Raw genomic sequence first — 23,617 nt, forward strand, 5'->3', positions numbered from 1 at the left:
TGGGGCTGTGCGGTTTGTTTATTGGGGCCATGTCCAGTCAGGCCACAACTACCTGAGCAGGAGCCCAGTGCCCCCAGAAGGCAGGTGGGGGAAGGGAGGAAGTGCAGAAGGCCCAGTGCCCCAGGGCTCAGCCCCAGTCCTGTCATGGTCTTTGCACAGGGGCTGTACTCAGGTGAGCGAGGTGTCGTCATCGCTGCCTTCTCCACCTGCACCACCTGCTCGCTGCTCCTCGCGGCTCTCCGCCACGGCACTCTCGTCGATGTTCTCCAGGGAGTCCGCATGCTGCACGGACAGCTCTGACAGTGCCAGGCTGGGCAACGGGCTCTGCTCCGGATGCAGCCATGGCTTGAAGTGTGGCTGGTGTTTCTGCTTCCACTCGGGGTACTTGATGCAGGCCTTGTACATCTTCTTCATGGCCTGGAGGCCACGTGAACATTGTTAGGGGGGCCTAGAGACCAGCACTTCTCCATACCCCTCCAGTACCCTCCAGTGGTGCACAGCAGCCCCAGTGTCCCAACCAGAGTTAGCTCTGCCCCTGCCCAGTGCTAGCTGCCTCTCCCCCACGCCCAAAGTTCAAAGCCACTTACCTTGGGAGCCAGGAACTGAGATGATTTATTCACCACCCACTTGGGTAAGGAGCCTGTGGGAGCAAGGATAAAAGGTGGCCTTAAGCACCTAGCCCCGCCCACTGCCAGAGTTTGCAGGGAGGCCACCCCTTCCTCCTCCGTGGATGGAGAGGAACCCCATGCTGATTTCCTCTACTGTCTCTGCCACTGCAGAGAAGAAACCATAGGGTCTTAGGTGATCACAGGTATTCTAACCCACCAAGCTCCAGCCTGTCACCTTCCTCCCCTCACACTGATAACCCAGGACTGCCCCTGGTGCTCAGCCTCTCTCCTGCCTGTCCTTCTGGGCCTCCGAAGACCAGCCTGACCTAGCCCAGCTCTCCCGCGGGCTCACTCCCAAATACCTGCTCTATATACCCATTAAGGGCCAAGAGCCTGGGCCACTGTGCCCAGTGACACGGGGTGTTCCTGTCAACGACACTTCACTCATCCAGTTACCCCACCCACCCCGCTGTGAAGCCCATCCTGGACTAGCCTGCTGAGGGGGAAGGGGACTGGGGGTGGAGAAAGGGTCATGGAGCACCGAGGGGGGAGAGGTGCAGGCAGCTAGTGGAGGATAAAGGTTGTATGAACATCGAGGTGGGGAACAGAAGGCAGAAATCCTGGGCAGAGACTCAGGCTATACTCAGGACAACAGAGTCACAGGGGCATTTTAAGCGGGTGAGTCAGAGGAAACTAGAGGTTTTTGTTTTTTTGTTTCCTCTGGTAGCTGGTTTGGACAAAGTAGGTGAGTACCAAGAACGACAGGCTAGGAGCTATGTCAGAGAGTGAAAAGGTAAGAACCAGGGGCTGAGTTGGTGATGAGCTCAAGGCCAGCCTGGGCTACAGAGTGAGACAGGAGGAAGGCAGAGAGAGACTAAGTAAGTATTGGGTTTGGGAGCTGATATGGAGAAGCTGGCCCCAGCTAACTGGTAAGTGCTGGGCAGAGGTGATTTGAAGAAAGGGTGGATCTCGGAAGGCCACTGGCGAACTCAAAGTTGAATCCAAGTCTCCAGTGTCTAGAAGACACCCAGAGGCTGAGCACCTCAACAGAGATGGAAGAGAGGTGAAAGGCCAGGCTCGGAAAACCCAGGCCTCTGGGATGTGGCTGAAGGAGACAGGGCAGGACAGGTCCAAGCTCCTGGAAGGAGCAATGCCTGCCTCGTAGGTCCTTTCAAACTACTAGCTTTGAAGATAGACACCCCCAGTACTGGATGGCTCCTAACAGATGGTCTGGCAGATCAAGTTCATGTCCTGTACAGGGTGGGCACCCATTAATGGGCTGCAGGGTCAAGCCCTCACCTTTGGGATCCACTTGGGCCAGATAGGTAATAACGCAGCTCTTGGGCCCCGTGCTCTGGATGAGGTAGCCCGTCTGGATGGAAACAGCTCTGACCAAGTCTTTCCGAGGTGGGTATTTCTGGGGATGAAAGACACAGGGAGGTGAGATTTGGGTAGGGGCAGAGGAACTCTTAAAGTCATGCACTTAACACAGGCACATGCGCGCGCGCACACACACACACACACACACACACACACAAGCACAGACTCATAGCTATTCACATCACTTGGCTCCTAATCTAAGGGTTAAGGGAGGAGGAATCAGACCAGGTTGCCCTTGCCCCTCTTACAGCTGTTTCTGTGCCATCAGCACAGTACAGGGCTCAGTCACGGTTTATGGTGTTTGTGGGCACTCAGCCCTTGCCTAGGCTCACCTGCCCTCTGCCCAGGAAGTTCAAGTGAGTCCTGCTCCAGGATCCTGCCATGGAGCTCCTGCTCCCCCATTTCTAGGCCAGCCACACCAGTTCACACCCTTGCTCTTTCAGCCCACACTGCCCTTCCCCTGAGCTGCTTGACAGCCCCTGCACGGAGTCATTCTCCTCACTATGCAGGAAGGAAGCTGACCCCCATGCCTGCCTGAAGTCCCTGTCCATCATCCTTCTGCACATCCAGGGAGGGCAACTCACAGGATGCTTCACTGAGTAGTTCATAATGATGTAATCAGCGCCCATGGGGAGCCAGGAACGGAGGGTGATGACATCACGGTTCTTCAGAGGCTTGGGACACCTCCCTGGAGAGGGCAAGAAACAGTTCAGCCAGGCTGCTGGCCCATCTTCTGGTAAGGGAGGGAGACTTGGGGATCCTATGCACTGCCAGCCCTCCCCATCCAGACAGGTACCCCCACCCCTACCACAGACACTCTGTGGAACCAGGGAGGACACAGGAGAACCCTTGTCCTGCTATCTCCGCCTACCCTGTCCCTCAGGGCCTCACACAGCCTTACCTTATTGTTCCAACGTATATGTACATGTGAATATATTTGTAAGACTGACAGTACTGTGATCACATGTGCATAAAAATGTGTCTCTGTGGTACATGGCATGTGGCTACGAGTTGTATGCACTCAGAGGTCCCCTTACATGTGTGTGTGATATCTTTGTAACTGTGTATATCAGTGAGAGTATGTTTGTACGCCACAGAAGAGGGCAGCTCTCCATCCCAACATGCAAGTCTCTGAGCAGCCCGACTGCAGGAGTGACCACAGGGAGGGAGAGTTAGAGGAGGAGACCTGGTGGGAAGCCTGCTCACAGGAGTAATAGCCGACGTCAGCGTTGACAGTCAGGCGGGCAATGTCGAAAGTCTCGATGACGTTGCTGTCCCACTTCTTCCGGTATTCTATGTCATGCAGGACATCGTAGAGCGTCTCAGCTGGCACATCGCAGCACTCCATCCTGCACTGCAGAAGACATGGTGGTCAGGTCACACAGGCATGGGGGAAAGAGAACGGCCACTGAAGCCAGTGTGGATGCTTCTTATCACAAGCCTGGTCCAGCTCCCCAGAAATTCTTACACCAAAGGACAGTCAGCCTCGACCAGTGCAGCCCAGTCTCCTCTTCAGGAGAACCATCCAGGCTCCTACTCACTGAATCTCTACGTCTGCCCTCCCTGTCCCCTGGGAGCAACATGTGGGCAGAAGCTCATGGTTAATTCCATAAGGAGCTTGAGATAGGGACACACTAAATGAGAAATCAAATGCCCAAACAGACCTTACCACCTGGTCACTGTGTGTGTGTGTGTGTGTGTGTGTGTGTGTGTGTGTGTGTACGCGCGCGCGCGCGTGTGCGTGATTCAAAAAACTCTTGTAATCCCAGAACTTGAGAGGCTGGAACAAGAGGATCACCCCAAATTCAAGGTCTGCCTGGGTTAGATAATGAATTGCCTGTCGTCCTGGGCTAGGAGACTATCCTCAGACATCTCCTGTCGTCCTGGGCTAGGAGACTATCCTCAGACATCTCCTGTGGTCCTGGGCTAGGAGACTATCCTCAGACATCTCCTGTGGTCCTGGGCTAGGAGACTATCCTCAGACATCTCCTGTCGTCCTGGGCTAGGAGACTATCCTCAGACATCTCCTGTCGTCCTGGGCTAGGAGACTATCCTCAGACATCTCCTGTCGTCCTGGGCTAGGAGACTATCCTCAGACATCTCCTGTCGTCCTGGGCTAGGAGACTATCCTCAGACATCTCCTGTTGTCCTGGTCTAGGAGACTATCCTCAGACATCTCCCTATTACTTAGTTGTGCTCTCAAAGACCTTCTCATCTAGGGAGGAAACTGCCAGACGTATCTTGCTTTATTAGGCCTCCCGATGATTATGCCAGTTAAGAAAGCCAAGGAGAGACCTGAGGTTCAAAGAGGTTTAGTACCTGCCCAAGGTCACCTGGCTGGCTAAGTAGCAGGGCTGGGATTTAATCCAGCTCTTATGCCTAGGAAGCAAGTAAAGAGAGAACCAGGGTTCTCAGGATCTGTATTCAAAAGGTGAGATTCAGTGTCCTTGTTCTGTTCCACCCCAAGAGCTCCAGCCCCGAGATCGAGCCCCCAGCAAATACAACAGCTCTGCTGCGTGGTCTATAATGCTCTCTCAGAACTGACATCCATCCAACACAGGAAAGCCACACATACATGTTACTCTCTACCCATGATAGAGTACATGCAGCTACAGGAGAGGCAGCACCGCCTCCTTCCTCACCCAGGACAAGTCTTGGCACCATGAAAGCCCATAATAGGCTGCTCCCAGCTAAGGATTCTAAGTACAGGAAACTCACCATGCCCTCCCTACATACCACTTCAGATTACAATAAATAAAGGTGACAGAAGAACAAGCTAAGTGACACCATAAGGACAGATATAGACAAAGCCAGGTGCTGGGCACTGCGGAGCTCCCACCTTGTCCTTTCAGGTTGGTATCATAACGATGTTTATTTGGTGTTTTGTTTTGTTTTGAGATTTTCCTGGACCTCACTCAGGTTGGCCTCAAACTCAAGAGATCTGTCTACCTCTGCCTCCCAAGTGCTGAGATTAAAGGTGTGAGCCACCGTGCCTGGCTCACCATTTGGGTTTTTGTTATGGTCTCTCTATGTAGCCTTGGCCATTCTGGAACTCGTTCTATAGACCAAGCTGCACTTGAACTCAGAGATCCGCCAGTGTCCTGAGTGTGTGTGCCACTACCAACTTGCATTTTTTAAAATGATTTACTTTTATGTGCGCTGGTGTTTTGCCTGCATGCATGTCTGTGTGAGGGTGTCAGATCCCCTGGAACTGGAGTTACAGACAGTTGTAAGCTGCCTGGGTTCTAGGAATTGAACCCAGGTCCTGTGGAAGCTCTTTACCCACTGAACCATCTGTCCAGTCCGGGGCATCACCATTTGTAAAGTGTGACTCTGGATTGTTAAACATCAGCTATAAATAAGACATCCCTCCTCTTTCTCCTCCTTTTAACCAGAGATTTGATCCGGGGCCTCATGCATGCAAGACAAGCTCTATGACTGAGCCAAATCCTCAGGCTTCTTTGCACTTATTTTGAAATTGGATCTTATTAAATTGCCCAGGCTGGACTTGAATGCGCGATCTCCCAGTCTCGGTCTCTAGCACCTTGGATGACAGCAGTCCTGCGCCACCTTACAAGAGATGTCTGGGGACAACTAAAGAAACCTGAAGTTGATCTGAGTATTAGATGCACTGAAAATTTATAGAACAAATGGTGGCAATCCTGCCCCCCCCCAAAGGATGTTACAAACTGAAAAATGCAGCGAGGAAAATCTACGCTTAGAAAAAGCTTGAGACACACGACTCTCAGGTGGCCAGCCCTGGCAGCGTCTGTGGATAGGAGTCCAATGTTTGGTTTCCCTTTTATTTGTATTTCTGATTTTCTGAAATGTTATTAGTAGTGCTTCAGCAATAACAAATTTTTTTCCCTTTAGTTTTTTGAGACAGGGTTTCTCTGTGTAGTCTTGGCTGTCCTGGAACTTGCTTTGTAGGCCAGGCTGACCTCAAACTCACAGAGATCTGCCAGCCTCTGCCTCCTGAGTGCTGGAATTAAAGATGTACACCACCATGCCTAGTTAATAACAAAAATTTTTAAGTAAAAAAGTCCTCCAGGTCATAGCTCCATTCTGAGAATGAGACCCATTTTAGAATGAAGAGTTCTAGCTGTCAGCCACGAGATAGCCAGACAGATCTGCCCTCTCCTAGACTGAGCTTCTAGTCAGAACACAGCTTCTAGTCTGGACACAGACTTTGGCCCCTTCCCTACCTTCAAGTCTCTGAACAAAATAATTTGAAAACATGCACATGCACACATATGCACCTGTACAGAAACACACATGCATTCACAAATACATATGCAGTTTTTTATTTTAAAGAGTTCTAGGTTAGCTTTGAACTCATGATCCTCCTGCCCTCTTCTCCTTCAGCGAATCCTAATGGCATGTGCTACCATAACTGGTTTAAAGAGAGTTCTAAAGTTCAGGCAAGAGAAAGATAGAGGTCATAGGCAGAGCCAATACTTGGCATGGGCAAAGTTGTGGGTTCTAGAAGTAATACAACAACAATAACAAAGTTCAAGAATGAACTCCAGCCTATACCTATGAAGCGTGGTTTTGTGTCAGTCGTTTGCCCTCTGCCCCATTTACTTTTCGGCCTGTGAAAGTGGGTGACTGGATCCCCCGCTTAACTAGCAGTCTCCAGCTCCAGCCTTGTCCTGAGTCAGGAGAGCGAGGTGAATCTGAAGCCTGGGCTTAACCTTCCAGACAAGGAAGATGACCTAACATGCCTGGTAGGGCTCAGAACAGCCTGGATTCCCAGGGGCCAGTGGGGGAGCAGGCTTCCTGGAGAAGCTCAGGGCAGAGAGCGCCATGAGGACCAAGGCCCAGAGCCAGGCAAGAGCACGGTGTACTAAGTGGGTGAGTACACCCACCTGGCTCAAGTCTCTACGCCGTGGCAAACAAAGCCTAATACTCAAAAGGTTCCTGATTCCAAATTTGCTTGGACAAATGGGTGATTCCTGGGCTATGTCATGGGAAGTCTAGGATGAGCCTGGGACATCTTCATGCTAGTAGGGAAGGAGGCACTCAAAGAATGGCAGAGAAAGGACTTGTGCAGCAGACATGAGAGCCAGCCTGAAGGCTGAGCAGCTCCAAAAGTCACAAGTTCTGGGAGATCATAACTCCAGGCAAACTCTGTCATGAGCTACATCTAGGACAAGCTGACTAAAATGAGTGATGAAAAAAACAGTGATAACAACAGATTGGACTGAGTCCAATAAGAAATCAAAGTATATACAGGTCTGGCTAAATAAATGCAATATATGATTAAGAATGGATTATGTGCATAGTTTCAAGGCACTGTCTATCAAACACTTATTACAATGGAAAATAAGAGTCTGGGAGATGGCTCAGTAAGTAAAGCACTGGCTACGTAAGTGTGAGGACCCTAAGTATGACTCCCACCACCATGTAAATGTTGGGCAGTGTGGCGGGCCTCTGGCAATCCCAGTACTTGGGAGATTCCTGGGATAGGCTGGCTAGCTGGACAGTCCGAATCAGTGATGGCTTCACTGATAGTCCCGCCTCATTAAATAAAGTGGAGAGTTATCCAGACAGACAATTCAGTGTTAACTTCTGGCCTTTACACATGTGTGCACATGCATGCACACGTCAAGTGCAGGGGCAGAGAGTGCTGTCAGGACCAAGGCCCAGAGCCAGAAAAGGGCACAGTGTACTGAGTGGCTCAAGTTTCTGGGGTGTGGTGTACAGAAGGTCCCCAGTTCCAAACACACAAAGGGCAGAGGGGGTAACTTCACAGTATGGAAGGATGGCAGGTTTGTAATGAGTCAAGTTACAATCATGTGTTCCCTAGCAAGGTGCGGGGGACAGAATGGAGACAACACCTAGGTGGGACCTCCACCAACAGGCACAACACTGATCACAAGAAAAACACCAGGCAAACCCAATGGAGGGCAAGTGGCAAAGAACCGGCCTGTAAGTATCACAATTCTGAATGTCAAGAGAAGACTTGAGAACTGTACCAGACTGAAGGAGACAACAGTACGTGAGTGACGTCGGCAAAGACCACATGGCCGTCACTGTTAGCACCCAGTCTTCTCTGCAGCAGCCGCGGAAGGTGCAGATAAATCCACTCCTCCTGTGCGGCAAAGCAGAGCTGGGGAGCAGAGACTAAGAAAATTATAGCATATACCAAGAAAGCAGCTGGGCAGGGATTCAAAGTCAGCTCTATGCCCTTTTGTTCATATGTGGGGGTGGGTGACAAGTGTCTCTGGTTTTGTTTTCTGAGACAGGGCCTTGCTATGTAGCCAAGGCTAGCCTTGAATTCAAACTCCTCTGGCCTCAGCCTCTTGAGGGTTGGAACAGCAGGTGCTATGCAGGTGCTTGGCTTTCCTGTGATATAGAGATGAATAATTTGCATTGGTATGGATCTTGGTTTATTGATACAAATTTAAGGTCAATTTTGTTACATGTATATTTCTGCTCTTGATTAAGATATTGTGTTTGTTCAGTCCATTTTAAAATGTAATGTATAATTAAGAAATATAGGTTAATAGTCATCTATAATAGTCAAGCTTGTAGTCATGTTAGATTTTCTAGATGTACAGAGATGTATTTCAGATGGATAGGCATTCTTCAAACCTGTCAAAGACTATGGAATATGGCATTTAAAATTTTTTAAGAATTTAGGACTTATCATGACAATGAGACACATCTGCTCCTAACAGCATCAATTACTTAAAGAGGAAGATGGGCATTGAAGAGGCTCCTTATGGAGTTGGCTAACCATTTGGGCAAGAACCTGCTCTTGCCTGGACTGCTTAACTAGATATGCAGGACCCACAGAGAAATGACTGCTGAACTTGCCTAAAGGTGAGATCATCCTTTGGGGTTACTGTTTCATGAAAGAGTCTGCCAGACATTCTGCAGGATACAGAAGAAAGTGACTGACAAACTGCCAATATAGGCAGAACTGTCTTTGAAATTTTCTGCTTTGTGGAAAAATCTGCTGGATACTATGGGCCTGTGGGCTGAAGACGGATGCCCCAATGGTACAGAAGAACTTTGGGTGACTGTTCAGGCAGCAAGATGTCTCTGTCAATTCTAGAGTTTTGGAAGTTGCTTACAATGCAATTCCTGTTTACTTATGTAATATTATCCTTCTGGAGTCTTTGATGGAGTTGAAGAATTTACAGTTATAGTTTTCCTTATGATAAAAGATAAAGTAAATATAAATATTGTAATTCTAATTCTTGCTTGATACCTGTTTTGTATATGTAATTTTACTATGTTAAAGTTAAAAAACCTTTTTTATTTAAACAGAAAAGAGGAGGTGATGTGGGATTCCCCTTTCTATGCTGTGAGTATCATTGGTGAATAAAGAAACTGCCTTGGCCTGTTCATAGGGCAGAACTTAGACGTAGGTGGGGAAAACTAAACTGAATTCTGGGAGAAAGGAAGTAGAGTTTAAAGAAGCCATAGAGCCTCTGCCAGAGACAGACACACTGAAACTTTGCTGGTTGGTAGGCCATGACCTTGTGGTGATACACAGATCTATCTGCCTCTTGAGTGCTGGGATTAAAGGTGGGTGCCACCACCGCTGAGCTTTTTTTTTGCTTTGTTTTTTGTTTTTTGTTTTTGAGACAGGGTTTTGCTGTAGCTTTGGAGTCTGTCTTGGAAGTAGCTCTTGTAGACCAGGCTGACTCCGAACTCACAGAGATCTGCCTGCCTGTACCAATTAAATGCTGGGATTAAAGGTATGTGTCACCACCACCACCCGGTTTAAAAATAATTTTTACATTATTTTAAATTATTATTTTATGTGCATGGGTATTTTGCTTGAATATATGTCTGTGCACTACCATGCTGTCTATGGAGACCAGAAGAGGGCATCAGATGCCCTGGAACTGAAGTTACAGAGGTCTGCTCCATGTGGATGCTAGGAATTGGAATTAAACCCAAGTCCTCTGGATGAGCAGTCACTGCTCTTAACTGATGAACCATTTGTTATGCCTTGAGATAGATAGATAAATAGATAAATAAACAGACAGATATAGAGAGATAGACAAATAAATATGTATGTATATCCATATATAATGGGGTGTGTGCATGCGTGTGTGCATGTATGTGTGTGTGTGTGTTGTACATGCAGAGCTCAGAGGACAACTTACATAAGTTACTTGTCTCATCACGTGGGCTCCAGGAACTAAACTCAGGCCCTCAGGAGTCGTGGCAAGTGTCTCCTGCTGAGCTATCTCAATAGACCCCGCCCTCCTCATATTCCTTAACCATCAAGGAACACAGGAAACCAGAACTTTTCTAAATCAAGTTTGAAATCAGGTTTGGCCTTGCAAGCTCTCAAACATGTCACACTGGAGAATGAGGATGGAAGGACAATGAGCACACATCTCAGCTTCAAATGTAGGAATCCAACCCAGGACTATGCTTTCCCTGGGGCCAGGTTTACCCCTCCTTTACTCCCTGACCCTGCAGCACCCAGATCCAGATGGAAAAGACCATCCTCCTGCCAGACACTGAGATCAGAGCTGCTATGGCTCTAGAGCACCCCAAAACATGCTCTGGGACCACGCCAAGTCACAGAACACAGCATCCCAAAACACGCTCTGGGACCACACCAAGTCACAGAACAGAGCACCCCAAAACATGCTCTGGGACCACGCCAAGTCACAGAACACAGCATCCCAAAACATGCTCTGGGACCACGCCAAGTCACAGAACACAGCACCCCAAAATACGCTCTGGGACCACGCCAAGTCACAGAACAGAGCACCCCAAAACACGCTCTGGGATCACACCAAGTCACAGAACAGAGCACCCCAAAACATGCTCTGGGACCACGCCAAGTCACAGAACACAGCACCCCAAAATACGCTCTGGGAACCATGCCGAGTCACAGAACAGAGCACCCCACAGCACGCTCTGGGACCATGCCGAGTCACAGAACAGAGCACCCCAAAGCATGCTCTGGGACCACGCTGCCACAGAACAAAGCCGCACAGACACGGTATGACCCTTTAAGACAGAGAAAGCAACTGCAGAGGCTCATGGAGGAAAGTGGCCTGGAGTCTGGTGGGAAGGCAAGACTGCTGGAGGCAGGACGAGCGGCCAGGTCGCGTGTGTCCACGGGCATCTGCGGCCTGCGGCAAAGGGCCGAGAGTCTTTCCATACCAACCCAAATGGCAGTACCACAGTGTGTGCTGGGCCCCAGGCCCCTCACCTGCAAATCTTAACTTCCCTAGGAGCCCTGCTGGGCTGCAAAGCTTTCAAAGTCTGGATACAGCAGTGTGTGACAGCTGTCATGTCACAAGTGAGTCCCAGGAGGACCACGTATCACCAGAGAAGCTACAAGCTGTGTCCTAGCACTCTCTCCAGATCTTGTTGATGTGGGGATCCCCATGACGGGGTGAGCTTGCCAGAAGCCCTGGGCTTCGCCTTCATTCAGCACCCCAAATCCACACAGTCACAGCAGAAGCACTGGATAAGCAAGGAAGACTGCCAAGGGACAGTCATGGATGCTCTGTGGCAGGCAACTTACTGTCCAATCCCAGCTCTTCCCCCGGGCACAAGACTTAACACATGAGCCTCAGCTTCCTCACATAAAAACTAAGGACAGTAATAATATTTATCTCCTAAGGATATTGTGACTGGTTAGGATAGGGGATGAAACCTAACTAGCATACAGTGAACATTTATAAAGTCGCTGTTCCCACTCAGCAGGGCTCCATGCCAGAAGGCCATATCCGCCTGCACATCCTCATAGTCTGTGGCTTGGCAGAGCTTTTGCTTTTACCCTGGTCCTTGCCCTTCCAGCCACCTATGCAGCTTCCTGAACCTTATGGGTGCCTGGTCTGTTAGAATCAACACAGAGAGTAAGTAACCAATCAGAGACAAGCTAGGCCTAAGGCCAGTTCCCAAAGAGGAGCCCCTAAGCAGAGTGAAAGAGGCCAGGATGAAAACTCACAGTACAGGGCAAGAGAGGTTAGGCACGAGGCATGGGGGATGGGCAGGAGACCAGAGGCTGTGTCTCAGGCTACCCTCACCTCTTTCAGAACTCTGAAGAGGCTGCCTGGTCCCAGCACTCAGCATTGGAGCCACAGGCTCCACACTGAGGGAGGGCAATGGTCGCCTCCAAGAGGCTCTGCCCTGCTCTGAACAGTCAGTGACCAGGACAATGGTTAGTAAATGGGCACAGGGACACATAGCAACCCCATGTAGACTTCAAACAGTGGTCCCCAGGATCCTGCCCTTGGAAAACAGATGATGCCTCTGACCACTACTCTGACAACCACCACTGGGGAAACTGAGGCCTTGAAAAAGGTGAGGGAAGACCCCACTAACTTCTCAACACAAAACATCATCTGAGCCGATGCCTCCCAACAAGGTTCAGATCAAAGGAAGACTCCCCAGCTAAGGCCAAGTCAATCAGAGCCCTGACGGTAGCCACCACCATGTGCTGACTCACTGACATCGTTCTCTAACCAGACAGACACACCTATACGTGGACTCTGGGGAAGCTCATGGTTTTTTGTCCTTCATACATATCATCCCATAACCTTCCAAAGCCTGAGTCAGCAATCACCATCTTACAGATATTAAACAGGCCCAGAGAAGTACACTGATGGACCAGGGACACACAGAGTCCACAGACTGCTGATTGGGAAGCACGCAGGCAACTGGAGGTGCTGGTTAAGGGACGTACGGTGCAGTACTTATGCCACTCTGGAGGAACAGCTGACAGATTCTTCATTGTGGCTCGCTTTACCAGCCTAGTCTACTAACTACAAGAGCTAGTTCCAGGCCAGGCCCCAAAGCTACAGAGAAATCCTGTCTCGAAAAACTAAAAAATCATCATCATCATCATCATCATCATCATCTGGCCAGGTGGTGGCACACACCTTTAATCCCAGCACTCTGGAGGCAGAGGCAGGAGGATCTCTGGGTTAGAGGCCAGTTGGTCAACAGAGTGAGTTCCAGGACAGCCATGAACAGAGAAACCCTGTCTCTAAAACACAAAATAATAGTAATAATAATAATAATAATCTGAAAAATATTTATACCTTTAAACTAACATAGGAATATACCCGCTAATGTATGAAATATCCACTCCTTACAAGGACGTACTAACAGTGTTACGGGGGTTCCAGGAACGGTTTAGTGGCAAGGCCTTGGGTCAGGTCCCCAGCAGCCTCCCACCTAAGGAAAAGAATGTTACACAGTGACAACAAGTAACTGTACTGTTCTAGAAAATAATTTAGCAAGCCAGGCTGGTTGGCACAGCTGTGAAATCTCAGGTACTTGAGATGCTAAGGCAGGAAGATTTGAAGTTCAAGGCTGGCCTAGACAACTTAATGAGACCCTGCCTCCAAATAAAAAGTTTAAAAAAAAAAAAGGCTAAGGGAAAGGGCTGGGAGACAGCTCAGCGGGGAAGTGGCTGCTGGGTAAGTGGAAGCCTGGGTCAGACCCTCGGCACCCATGCCAAAGCCACCGCAACCTCAGACTGCATGGTGAAAACAGCTGGATCCTGGCGGCTCACTGGCCAGCCCGCCCAGCTGAAATAGCAAGCCCGGGTTCAGTGAGAGACCCTATCTCAAAAACTAAGAGTGCCAAAGACACCCATATCCACCTCCAACCTCCACATCTGCACACACTCCCAGGCCCCATGTACACACAGGCTAATGAGAAGATTGGGAGGCTGGAGATATAGTTCAGGTGGCAAAATACTTGATTTTCAAGAATTAGGATCTGAGTTTGATCCTTGGAACTCATGTTAAAAATGGGAATGGAGGTTGCCGGGGGGGGGGGGGGGGGGGGCGTGCCTAGGGGGCGGGGAGTATGCTGGAGAGCTGGCTCAGCAGTTAAGAGTACTTGCTCTTCTAGAAGACCTTGGTTCAACTCCTAACACACATCTGGAGGCTCACAACCACCTATGACACTAATCCCAGGGGATCTGATGCCTCTTCTGGCCTTCTGGCACATGTTATATAGATATACGTACAGACCAAACACCAAAACACATAAAATTTAATAATGATTTTTTTTTAAGGCAGTAGCTCATACTTGCAATCCCAGCACTTCAAGAAACAGACAACTGGATTCCTGATGCTCATAGGCCAGGCTAGTGTACTTGTCAAGTTCCAGGCCAATCAAAGACACTAGAACAACAAAAGAAGAAAAGGAGGAAGAGGAGGAAGATGAAGGAGGAGGAGGAGAAGAAAAAGGCACGGTAGATGGTATCTGAGGTATGATAGTCAAGGCTCTTCTCTGGTCTTTGAATACATACATGTGCTTACACACACATACAGGTGCACCTGCGCACACACAAAGAACTGAGGATGCAGCTCAGAGGTAGAGTGTTTGCCTAGCCTGCATGAGGGCCTGGGTTCAACCCCAAGTACTTGGGAAAAAAAAAAAGTTCTGTTACAATATTCATGAGTATACTATTGCATTTGTAATTAGAAAATTATATTGGAGAATAGCCTAAGCAAGCCCAGTCCAGTTCAGAATGACACACCACTCTGACGACTACCGAGCCACCAAGGGCCGTGTTGTCCATCCCCTCCCTCCTCACACCCAGGACAGGGGCAGCCTCACAGACAGCTCTGCAGCCCTCAGAGCCCAGAACAGGCCTAGTAGAAAGCAGCTGCCAGAAATGCTCATGCATTAATAACTCTAGTGATATGAGCAACTCCGCCAATGCAAATGTGAAGCATGGTTTCAACTATATTCACGGATTACCTATGCCTTTGGAAAAGAGCTGGAAGGAGTCCTGGGGATGTTCCCCTCAGGAAACCAGGGACCAGGGGTGGACGGTGTTTCTTTTTCAAAACAACAACAACAACAAATTTCTTGAAATAGTCTCATGGAGACCAGGCTGGCCTTGGACTTGCTTCATAGCCAAAGATCATTTCAAATTTCTTATCCTGTCTGTGCCTCCCAAGTGCAGAGATCGCAGCCGTGTGCCGCTGCATCTAGTCCATGCAGCACTGAGAGAAGAACAAGAAGCGCCATGCTTGCACAGGCCAGGCAAGCACCCCACCAGGTACCGAAAAGCTACACACCCGGCCCCTACAAGCTTCTTACTATTTACCCAGACTGGCCTCAAACTCGAGTATAAATGATCCTCCTGCCTCAGCATCCCTAATAGTTGCAACTTTGGAGATATACCACTTCTCTAGGTTATAATTTTTGGATTCTTCTTACTATTGCAATAATATTTATGAAATATAAAAAACATCATTTCATTTTGCATATTTGTAATCCTTGTACATAGGAAGCTAAAGCAATAGGATAAATTAGTTTGATGACAGCTTGGCTGCAGTGAGACCTAACAAAAAAACTAGAAGTTCTGTCCAGGCCAAGGTGGTAGTTAGTGGGGTACATCTGCCAGGTGGCGCATGCCTTTTTTGTTTTGTTTTTTCAAGACAGGGCTTCTCTGTGTAGCCCTGGCTGCCCTAGAACTAGCTCTGTAGACCAGACTGGCCTCAAACTCACAGAGATCCACCTGCCTCTGCCTCCCAAGTGCAGGAATTAAAGGTGTGCACCACCACAGGCTGGCAATAAAACTGTTTTTAAAGAAACTTTAATTATTGTTTTTAAAGAAACTTCAACTGTTTCTTCAGCCTGGATTTAAATTCCCCCAGGGGTCTGGCCCCAACTGCCCTTTCTAGCCTCATGAATCATGATTCTCCTGGGGGTGGGGGGAGAGAAAAGAAAAGAAAGAAGAAAGAAGTTCCATCCAGAACCTCTAAGACCTTGCTCCCTGGACCTGGTTATTTGGAAATGCTCAGCAGTATCTGGCTTCCCTGCCGCTGTCCGCCATAGAGACTGACTCTGCGCTAGGAGTAGGAACCAGAAGGGCTTCCCACTCTCGGGTCAGCGCAGGAACAGGTAATGATGATCCTGAAGGGTCACGGCAGAGACAGAAGAAAGAGGAACTACAGGCAAAGGAAAACACGGCAAAGCCAAACCAGACGGGCAGAGGGTACTCAGGTGAAAGGGGAAGAAACTCTAGGCAGAGGCTGGTGCAAACGGGGAACTAGAAACGGCTGTCCTGGGGGGGGAGAAGGCACACACAGCTGCCCAAGGTAACCTGAGTCCCCGAGTGAACGAGGCTAAGGTAGGAAATGGAGCTGTCCCGTGGGTACTCAGCCTGTTCATTCATCCATCCATTCAGTAACTGTTAATGGAGTGCCCGCTGTGCCAGGTTCTGTGCCCGTTCTATTGGAAGCCAGTGTCCCTTAGTGAATGGTGGCTTGGAGTCCACCCTGAACCTGGTCTGCAGGAACGCAGGAATGTGAGGTAGGCCAGCACTTAGCCAGATGAGGACTGTCCACGCCTGAGGCTAGGGCTTATGGGGTATGGGGGGAATGGGAGAGAATCTTGGGGCAGCCTTTGCTTGGAGAACACCCATGCTGACAGAGATACAAAGTCTCTGCTATGCTCTCCTCTTCCAGCTCAGTATTCACACCTGGAAAATGGTCCCCATATCCTTCTCCTCTAAAGTAAAGGAGTCTGGCAGCAACTACCTGCAACTCAACTTTCACTACCCCCAAGACAGGTGGCAGAGGGGCGTCCCGCCGCATCCCTGGTAAACAGAGCTGCCTGCAGGGCCCACCCAGGCCCTTCTTTGCTGCCCTCCACCCAGGGCTGGGTGACTCATCCCTGCTCTGCCTGATGCCCTCCCTCCCTCCCACGGGTCTCCAGCAGCTTCCCTGGACATCCCCGCCTCAGCTTCAGCAGCAGGCCCAGCTCAGAGTAGTGATGAAGGCTGCAGAGAACCTCCTGTCTGCCCCTCTGGCTTCCACAGCAGTGTGAGGACAGGGAAGACAAATGAAGGAGGGGGAGACCAGTAAAGTGAGGCAAGACTGGCCCAGGGCTACTGTTGGACACGGAGACAAACACTCCCCTGGCTGCCAGGGACCACCATGGACGACGTCCCTAACTAAAGACCTAGCAAGCACCAGATGCTTCCTCAGTAGCCTTCTGGGCATCAAGGCCCAGCCAGGCCCCAGGCCACTGGGTTCCCCATATCCAGCGCTAGCTGATTAGCTGTCTGAAGCACCTGTTTCCCTTCAGTGTCTGGAACCTGAGTTTGGCTCTGGACTAATTGCTTCCTCTCCTTTTTCCTAGCTCTGCTGCACCACAGCCTTCCTGGCAAGGCCACCATCTCTGCTTGGCCTCTGTAGCCACATCCTCTTTCAAGTCTCCAGGTTTCCAAGTCAATTGGTCCCCTGAAGCCAGGGAGTTTTCTAAACCCTGGAACTGACAAAGGCACTGCCAAGCTTGAGAGCCTCTCTTTTCCCTGGCTTCAGGGTCAAATCCAACTGTCCTGCCTCCCTGTTTCCTCAGCCTCAGTGTGCCCCAACTGGGAACCCACAGAGCTGGCTCGGCCTAGGCACTGCTCCCTCATCCCCAGTCTGTCAGTCACTAGTCTCAGCCCAAGGCTCTGTCCCAGCATTCCTTTCAAGGCTTTCCTGTCTCTTCCACCAGGTCTGGAGTCTCTGGAGAGGAGGGCCCAGGTCTCATCTCCCTCCGTATCCCCACACAATAGCTTGGCAGAGCAGGTCAATAGCAAAAAGAGTTTGCTAGATGAGTAAACAACTGAGAGCAGGAAAGAAAAAAAAAATAGAAAGGGAAAGAGGCAAGTAGGGTTATCAGGGGCCCAGGCAGCTACCAGGCAGGGGGGAAAGAACAGAGACAGGGCTAGAACAGGGAGGCCCAGAGACCCAGAGCGAGGCCAGAGGCAGACAAAGAAGAAGCAGGAAGGGAAAGCATGGCAGAGCCAGAGCTGCACCAGGGGGCAGGAGCTGCCAGGAGACAGCTGAGCAGACATAATTGGATCAGAGACAACTCTGTTCCTGCAGTGAGGGGGTGTGACTCACACAAAGAGTAATGCCAGACACAGAAACACACACAGTCTCACACTTGGCACACACATGCATTCTGTGTGGAATGACCCAAACTTCTCAGGTGCCTGTTTGGGATTGGGGAACCTTGTACCTGCTTGTGGGGAGCTCATTCGTCTGAAGGCTGTGTCACACACAGCCACCCACAATCCAGTTCCACATACAGAAGCCCAGCCGTAGAATCCTCCACCCCCACCACATTACCCTGTGCTCAGAACAGAGCCACCCTCTGGTATCTTCTTCAGTTGTTTGCTTCTGTTTTGCTTGGCTCCCTGTCAGGGTATGATCCTCATAACAACAGGGTATAAAAAGTGTGATTTGATGCCAAATTCCCATATAACATAATACTTGGCATAGAGCATACACTCCTTAAAGGTATGGCCTCTTGGGATACCTGCCCCGGGACAGAAAGATTCTAGAGATGTGGCATGCGCTTGTCTTCTGGGAGCCCAGAGACGGGCAGTGAGACCACCAAGACTGAGGGCCTGCGGGATGGCAGGAGAGAACCAACTTCAGCAGGTTGTCCTCTGCATCCCTTGCCATGACATATGCATGTGTATGCATATGTGCACATACACACATAAAATGTAAAAAATAAATAAATATAATAACGCCCCAGAGAACAGCGCCAGCTGCCCAGAGTCACTAGCCCCAGGCTCCGTTTACTAGCAGGTGACAAGAGTGTGTATTTGGCATGAGCTTTTTGTTCCCATGTTTTTTAATCTCTACAGGGGCCTACAGCATCTACCTCAACACAGAATGCTGGAAGAGGCCTAAGGAAGAGAGGATTGGGGATACTGCCAACCTGACACCTAGTCTGAGCTGTGTCCCTCCACCTGTAGTCCAAGGATAATCATCTGCCCAGGTAAGGGGTCTGGGCTGTGATCGGATTCTATTCCCATCTGTGCTTGTTGGCAACCTGGCACCCAGGCCTGTGGGAATACTCTAGAGGGGCCCAGCCTAGGTCCCAGACCTCCACAGACAGCCGAGTCTCTAGGGCCAGGGTACCCAGGGCTCTGGCTCCAGGTGGTCCAGCCCAGTGTGGAGGCACAAGGGAGGAGAGAACCCAGCTGTCTCCAGGGCTCGCTCCTTTCTCTCGTCTCCTGAAACTTTAAACACTCTCGCCTGGAAACTGAGCTGAGGCTCGTTAAAGTTTAAAACCTGGAGCCTGGGGAACTGGGTGTGGAGGGCACTAAGTCAGCCTAGGAGCTGAGGGCTCCCCTACCCCCAACAGAGACATAGCCTGAGGCAGAGCACCCACTGTCAGGACAGAGGCCACCTTAGCCCACTATGCAAATCACAGCGTGCACTTTGTCATCCCTTGATCTTTCCAGATGACCCCACGCTGAACTGCCCACAGCCCCTGTTGCAGTTTAGACCCAGCACCATTGCCCAGACAGATGCAGCCGCAGCAGCCTCTCCTCACAGCAAAACTCTGGTACCATGAGACACCTAGCTCCAGATGGCCAGAGGCCTGGCCTGCTTCTCTAACCCCTTGCTGGCCCCCATTCTCAAGCAGGGTACCTTTCCCAGTGTCCTGTCCTGTCTCCCCTGTCTCTGTGTCTGTGCAGAATGCTGCTGATGTCAAACTCCTATTCTCTCTCAAGTCCAAAGCCACCATCTAGGTGGTGTGCTCCAGGAAACCCTCAGTGGCCGCTCTGGCTGTCCCTACTTCCAGCACGGGCCCAGGTAGAGCGGCTATCCAGTGGTGTTGACATAGCACGAGCATCAGGCAAGCTGGCACTTCCTTTCCATGTGGAGCAGACGAGGAATGGAAGCAGTCTGCCCAGGGCCACTCAGCAGAGACTTTGAACCCTGTGCTTTCTCTTGTGCAGCTTCAACTCAAGCAGGCACCTCGAGCAGGATGGCATCTTCAATACCTCCAGCCACCACCTTCCCTGTAGCACAGACCACCAAGGCCTTAGTTGGCCACCCTTACCCCAGGCCCTGCAGTGACGTCTCATCACCTCTACAAACCACCTGTCCAGCCACATCCTGTAAAGATGGGCAAACTGACCCTAGTGAGGCAAAGGCCAAGCTAGGGCCTAAGCTCCCCCAGCTCCAGATCCTAAAACCATATCAGCTCCCAGCCTTGCTACCACAGATAAGAAAATAGACCCAGAAAGGTAAAGTGACCCCTCTGATCACACAGTGAGGACTGGACTTTTACCCAGTTGGGTCCCCTCCAAGGTGTCCTCTCACAATGACACAACACAGAGAGACCCAAGGACAGAGGCTGGGTCTCCATGGGGTTCTGGAGACAGAATGGCCCAACAGGACTCAGAGCCAGGCCAAGGGACAGAGAGAAGCCAACTTTGTGTGTGTGTTGGGGGAAGGACGAAGGACTTTCAGCCACTTCTAACTATTTGATCTTGCACAAGTGAACTCCAACTCCAAGGCTCCATTTGTCCATATCTGCTCCATTGGATCGATGAGTCCTACCCTACAAGATGATAGCAGACTCAGTAAGAAAAAAAAAATAGGACTGGAGAGATGGCTCAGCAGTTAAGAGCACTGGTTGTTCTTCCAGAGGGCCTGGGTTCAGTTCCCAGCACCCACATGGCAGCTTCCAATTAATTGCCTGTAACTCTACCCCCAGGGGATCTGACACCCTCACACAGACATGCATGTAGGCAAAATACCAACGCACATAATATAAAAATAATAAATCATTTTTTAAAAAGACAAAAATAGCCCTGGACTTATACACCCAACCCCCTGTCTTTCCCAGCACAGCTTTGAGTCTCAGACTTTTGTTACTGTTGTTGTTACTGTGGTTGTTGTTGTTATTGCTTGTTTTTTTTGTTTCTAGTTTAGTTTCTCGAGACAGGGTATCTCTGGGTAACCACCGTGGCTGTTCCAGAACTCACTCTGTAGACCAGGCTGGCCTTGAACTCATGGAGATCCACCTGCCTCTGCCTCCTGAGAGCTGGGATTAAAGACGTACGCCACCACTGCCCAATGAGTCTCAGACTATTAAGGGTGAGAAAGGTCCTCAGAGATCTGAGTGAATCCACACGTCACAGGACACAGGAAAAGGCTCATGAGATGGGGACCTCTGGACACTGGCTGAGAGACTGTCCTCCAGGTGCCTATGGCATGGGACAGATAGACAGTGAGTCAGGGCCAGATGGGGATACCTAGACTTTCTCCAAAGGAGAGAGAGGACTCCTGACCTGGAAGTCAGCAGACTTCCCCACTACCCAGGTTCCTGCAGCCAGAGGCTCAGCCATACATACACAGTAAGAGTTCTCTCCCCCCTGCTCTAACTCCGAGTCCCCAGAGCTTCTGACATCTGCTCTTGGCATAGGTGCTGGTTCCTCTGAGGCTCACCCCTGCCTCTGTGCGTGCTCACAAACCTGTGCCCTGGGCCCACTTACAATTGTCATCCCACTCTCCATCAAGTTCTGAAAACGTTGGGAAGGACCCAGGGGTCGTCCTCCGCCTGTCACATGGAGAGGCATGCAGTAGGCATCAGAAGACCCGAGCACAGGTCACCCAGAGCACAACAGCCAGGACCGCCCTTCATCTCTCGCCCACGGCCCAGCCACTGAGTTCAGAGATACTTAAGTCAGGAAGGTCCAATGGCAGATGACCAGACAGCCCAGAGTGGAAGGGACATGCCTCACTCAAATACAGCAAAAAGATACCAGAAGTTAGTTTATTCAGATAGTTCCCTGAATGACTGAGAAATGTTTTCTGTTTCTTGCAGCTTTGGGAAGCCTGTGTTTAGGTTCTAATCAGTCTTCTGATCTCTGGGGTCCATGTTCAACATCTGCTTCTGGTACTGGGCCTAGACTTGTAGGCAGCATTGTCTGCCTCCTGTCCACTACCCAGAGCCCAGTACAGACCTGAAACCAGGCCAGGATAGAGGCCAGGAGGGAGGGAGAGAGTTGGGGCAGCCTCCAGCAACCCCTGTCCTCTGTCCTAGCTCTGATTGCTGGGCCCAGAGCTATGGTGGCTTCCAGGGACCTTTGGACACAGAGACAGGGAGAAGAGCAGATAAAAATCAATCAAGTAAATAGGCAGGTGCCATCCCCCTACACACACAATCACAGAGCACAGGGCATGCCCTGGCACAGGAGACAGCGGAGGAGAGTGGGCAGAATCTCAACAAAAAAACCGAGGTTGAGTCCCAGCTTCCTGAAATGACCCAGGGTTCCCTGGGGCTCTGGCTTCTACCTGACCTTGGCAAGAGTCACCCATCCCTCTGGGCCTCAGCTTTGCCATCCATCAATCAAGAATGGAATGATGAGAACATAAAGTCCTTCAGTTCTTCAAAGAGTTATTGATGGGGTTAAAGGCCAGTGTTGCCTAAGGATGCAAGTTCATGAGACAGGGTCAGCAACTCTGGAGCAGGCGCCTCAGTTGTGCGATGTCCTTGCTTGTTTCTTTCTTGGTAAGAACAAGACAAATTGATGACTACCCAGGACTGGCGTGAGACTAAATCAGATAACCAAGGGAAAATGTTTGGCCAGGAGCAGGGCACTTATCAAAACCAGGATTAACTGTGGCAACTGGAAGTCCTGGAATCTAGGGACAGGGAGCTCAGAGACCTCTGCTCATCACGGAGCTCTAACCGCCACGCAGAGAGGACTAGGGATGGAGGCTGGCCACTGGGAACACCCACAGCCGAGGTGGGTTCTGCGCACCGCCTCTGCTGGGGGAAACACTGAGGTGGAGGCAGCGTGAGAGCAGAGTTAGAGACAAGATTAGGTCGGAGGCTAACCATCAAGGCTCTAAGCGCTCTTGGGACACAGCCCATGTGTCCAAGTTCCCCATGTGCTGGCCCCTGGAATTCTCTGGTCCTCAGATCCTCACCTGCACCCCACTGTAGGAGGACAGGATTACCAGGCAGGTTGTACAAAAGTCTCTGTTCAGGTGAAGTACTGGAATGTGTGTGTTGGAAAAAACGTACATCCTGCCCAGAAGCCCATGACACCACAGCTTTTTCAAATACTCTCCATTCTCAAGTCTGACCTAGCCACAAAAGGTCTGTATAAGGCAACCTGGTCCCTACACCTGCCAACTCCTGTCCTGGGCAAAGTTGCGTTTATCCATTAACCAAGTAAGATGGGGGAGGCAGCTCCGCCCTGTTGACAAAGGGTAGGAGTACTCACACCCCCCATACACACACACACACACACACACACACACACACACACACACTCGTCCTAGAGAGCCAGTCCTGTAGGGAAGCCACACTCCCAGTCCCTGCATCCTCCTGGTTCCACCCTCTCAGACACAGGCCACCACCTTTCACTTTGTTCCTGTGTCTTTCCCCAACAACACGTCCCTGTGGATGCTGTGGGAGAGAAGCCTGCATGCGGGCAGCAACACGCTGGCACTGCCAGCTGCCCTTTCCTTCCTTGTTCCTCAGGCTCAGACCTAGGCTAGGCCCTGGAGGAGCTCCAGCTCAGGGTCTTTATGCTTGGACAGGGACTCAGAGGAAGGAGGTATACACAGAAACCCAGAGAGAGTCAGTTGACCAAGGCATACAGAGACAGTCACAGAGGGCAAAGGGACAGCAGGAAGAGCAAGCCAATCGTGTGGGGACAGGTGGATAAAGCTGTAAATGATTAAGTCAAAGCAGAAAAGCATAGTACCAGAAGGGAAGGCCAGCACCTCAGGTTCTGGTGTGAGGTCAGGAGTCACAGTCCAGGCCCCAGGCAGGAGGGACCCTGTTCAAGCCAGTGCCCTGGCCTCTAAGAACAGGAACGCATCCTCACCTGACCCAGAGCTGAAGGG

The 23,617-nt window shown here is 50.4% G+C and overlaps 1 protein-coding gene and 1 long non-coding RNA gene across 2 annotated transcripts in view; both read right to left on the reverse strand.

Annotated features, from left to right (window-relative positions):
- Stard10 (StAR related lipid transfer domain containing 10) overlaps positions 1-23,617 on the reverse strand; it is a 25,213-nt gene continuing 1,596 nt past the window's right edge. The window contains exons 3-7 of the mRNA XM_048429621.3: positions 3,195-3,342; positions 2,573-2,676; positions 1,908-2,025; positions 588-640; positions 1-417 (exon numbers count right to left, since the gene is read on the reverse strand). Of these exons, the coding sequence (XP_048285578.1) occupies positions 169-417; positions 588-640; positions 1,908-2,025; positions 2,573-2,676; positions 3,195-3,342 (672 nt within the window). The 3' untranslated portion in view covers positions 1-168. The remainder of the gene's footprint in view (positions 418-587; positions 641-1,907; positions 2,026-2,572; positions 2,677-3,194; positions 3,343-23,617) is intronic.
- Positions 19,997-23,530, reverse strand: LOC148121573 (uncharacterized). The gene is made up of 2 exons (XR_015738471.1): positions 20,740-23,530; positions 19,997-20,312 (listed from the first exon to the last, which is right to left on the reverse strand). It is a non-coding gene; the product is annotated as an uncharacterized LOC148121573 (long non-coding RNA).

The sequence above is a fragment of the Myodes glareolus genome, chromosome 7 (genome assembly GCF_982192425.1).
Source record: "Myodes glareolus chromosome 7, mMyoGla1.1, whole genome shotgun sequence".
Lineage (NCBI taxonomy): Eukaryota > Metazoa > Chordata > Mammalia > Rodentia > Cricetidae > Myodes > Myodes glareolus.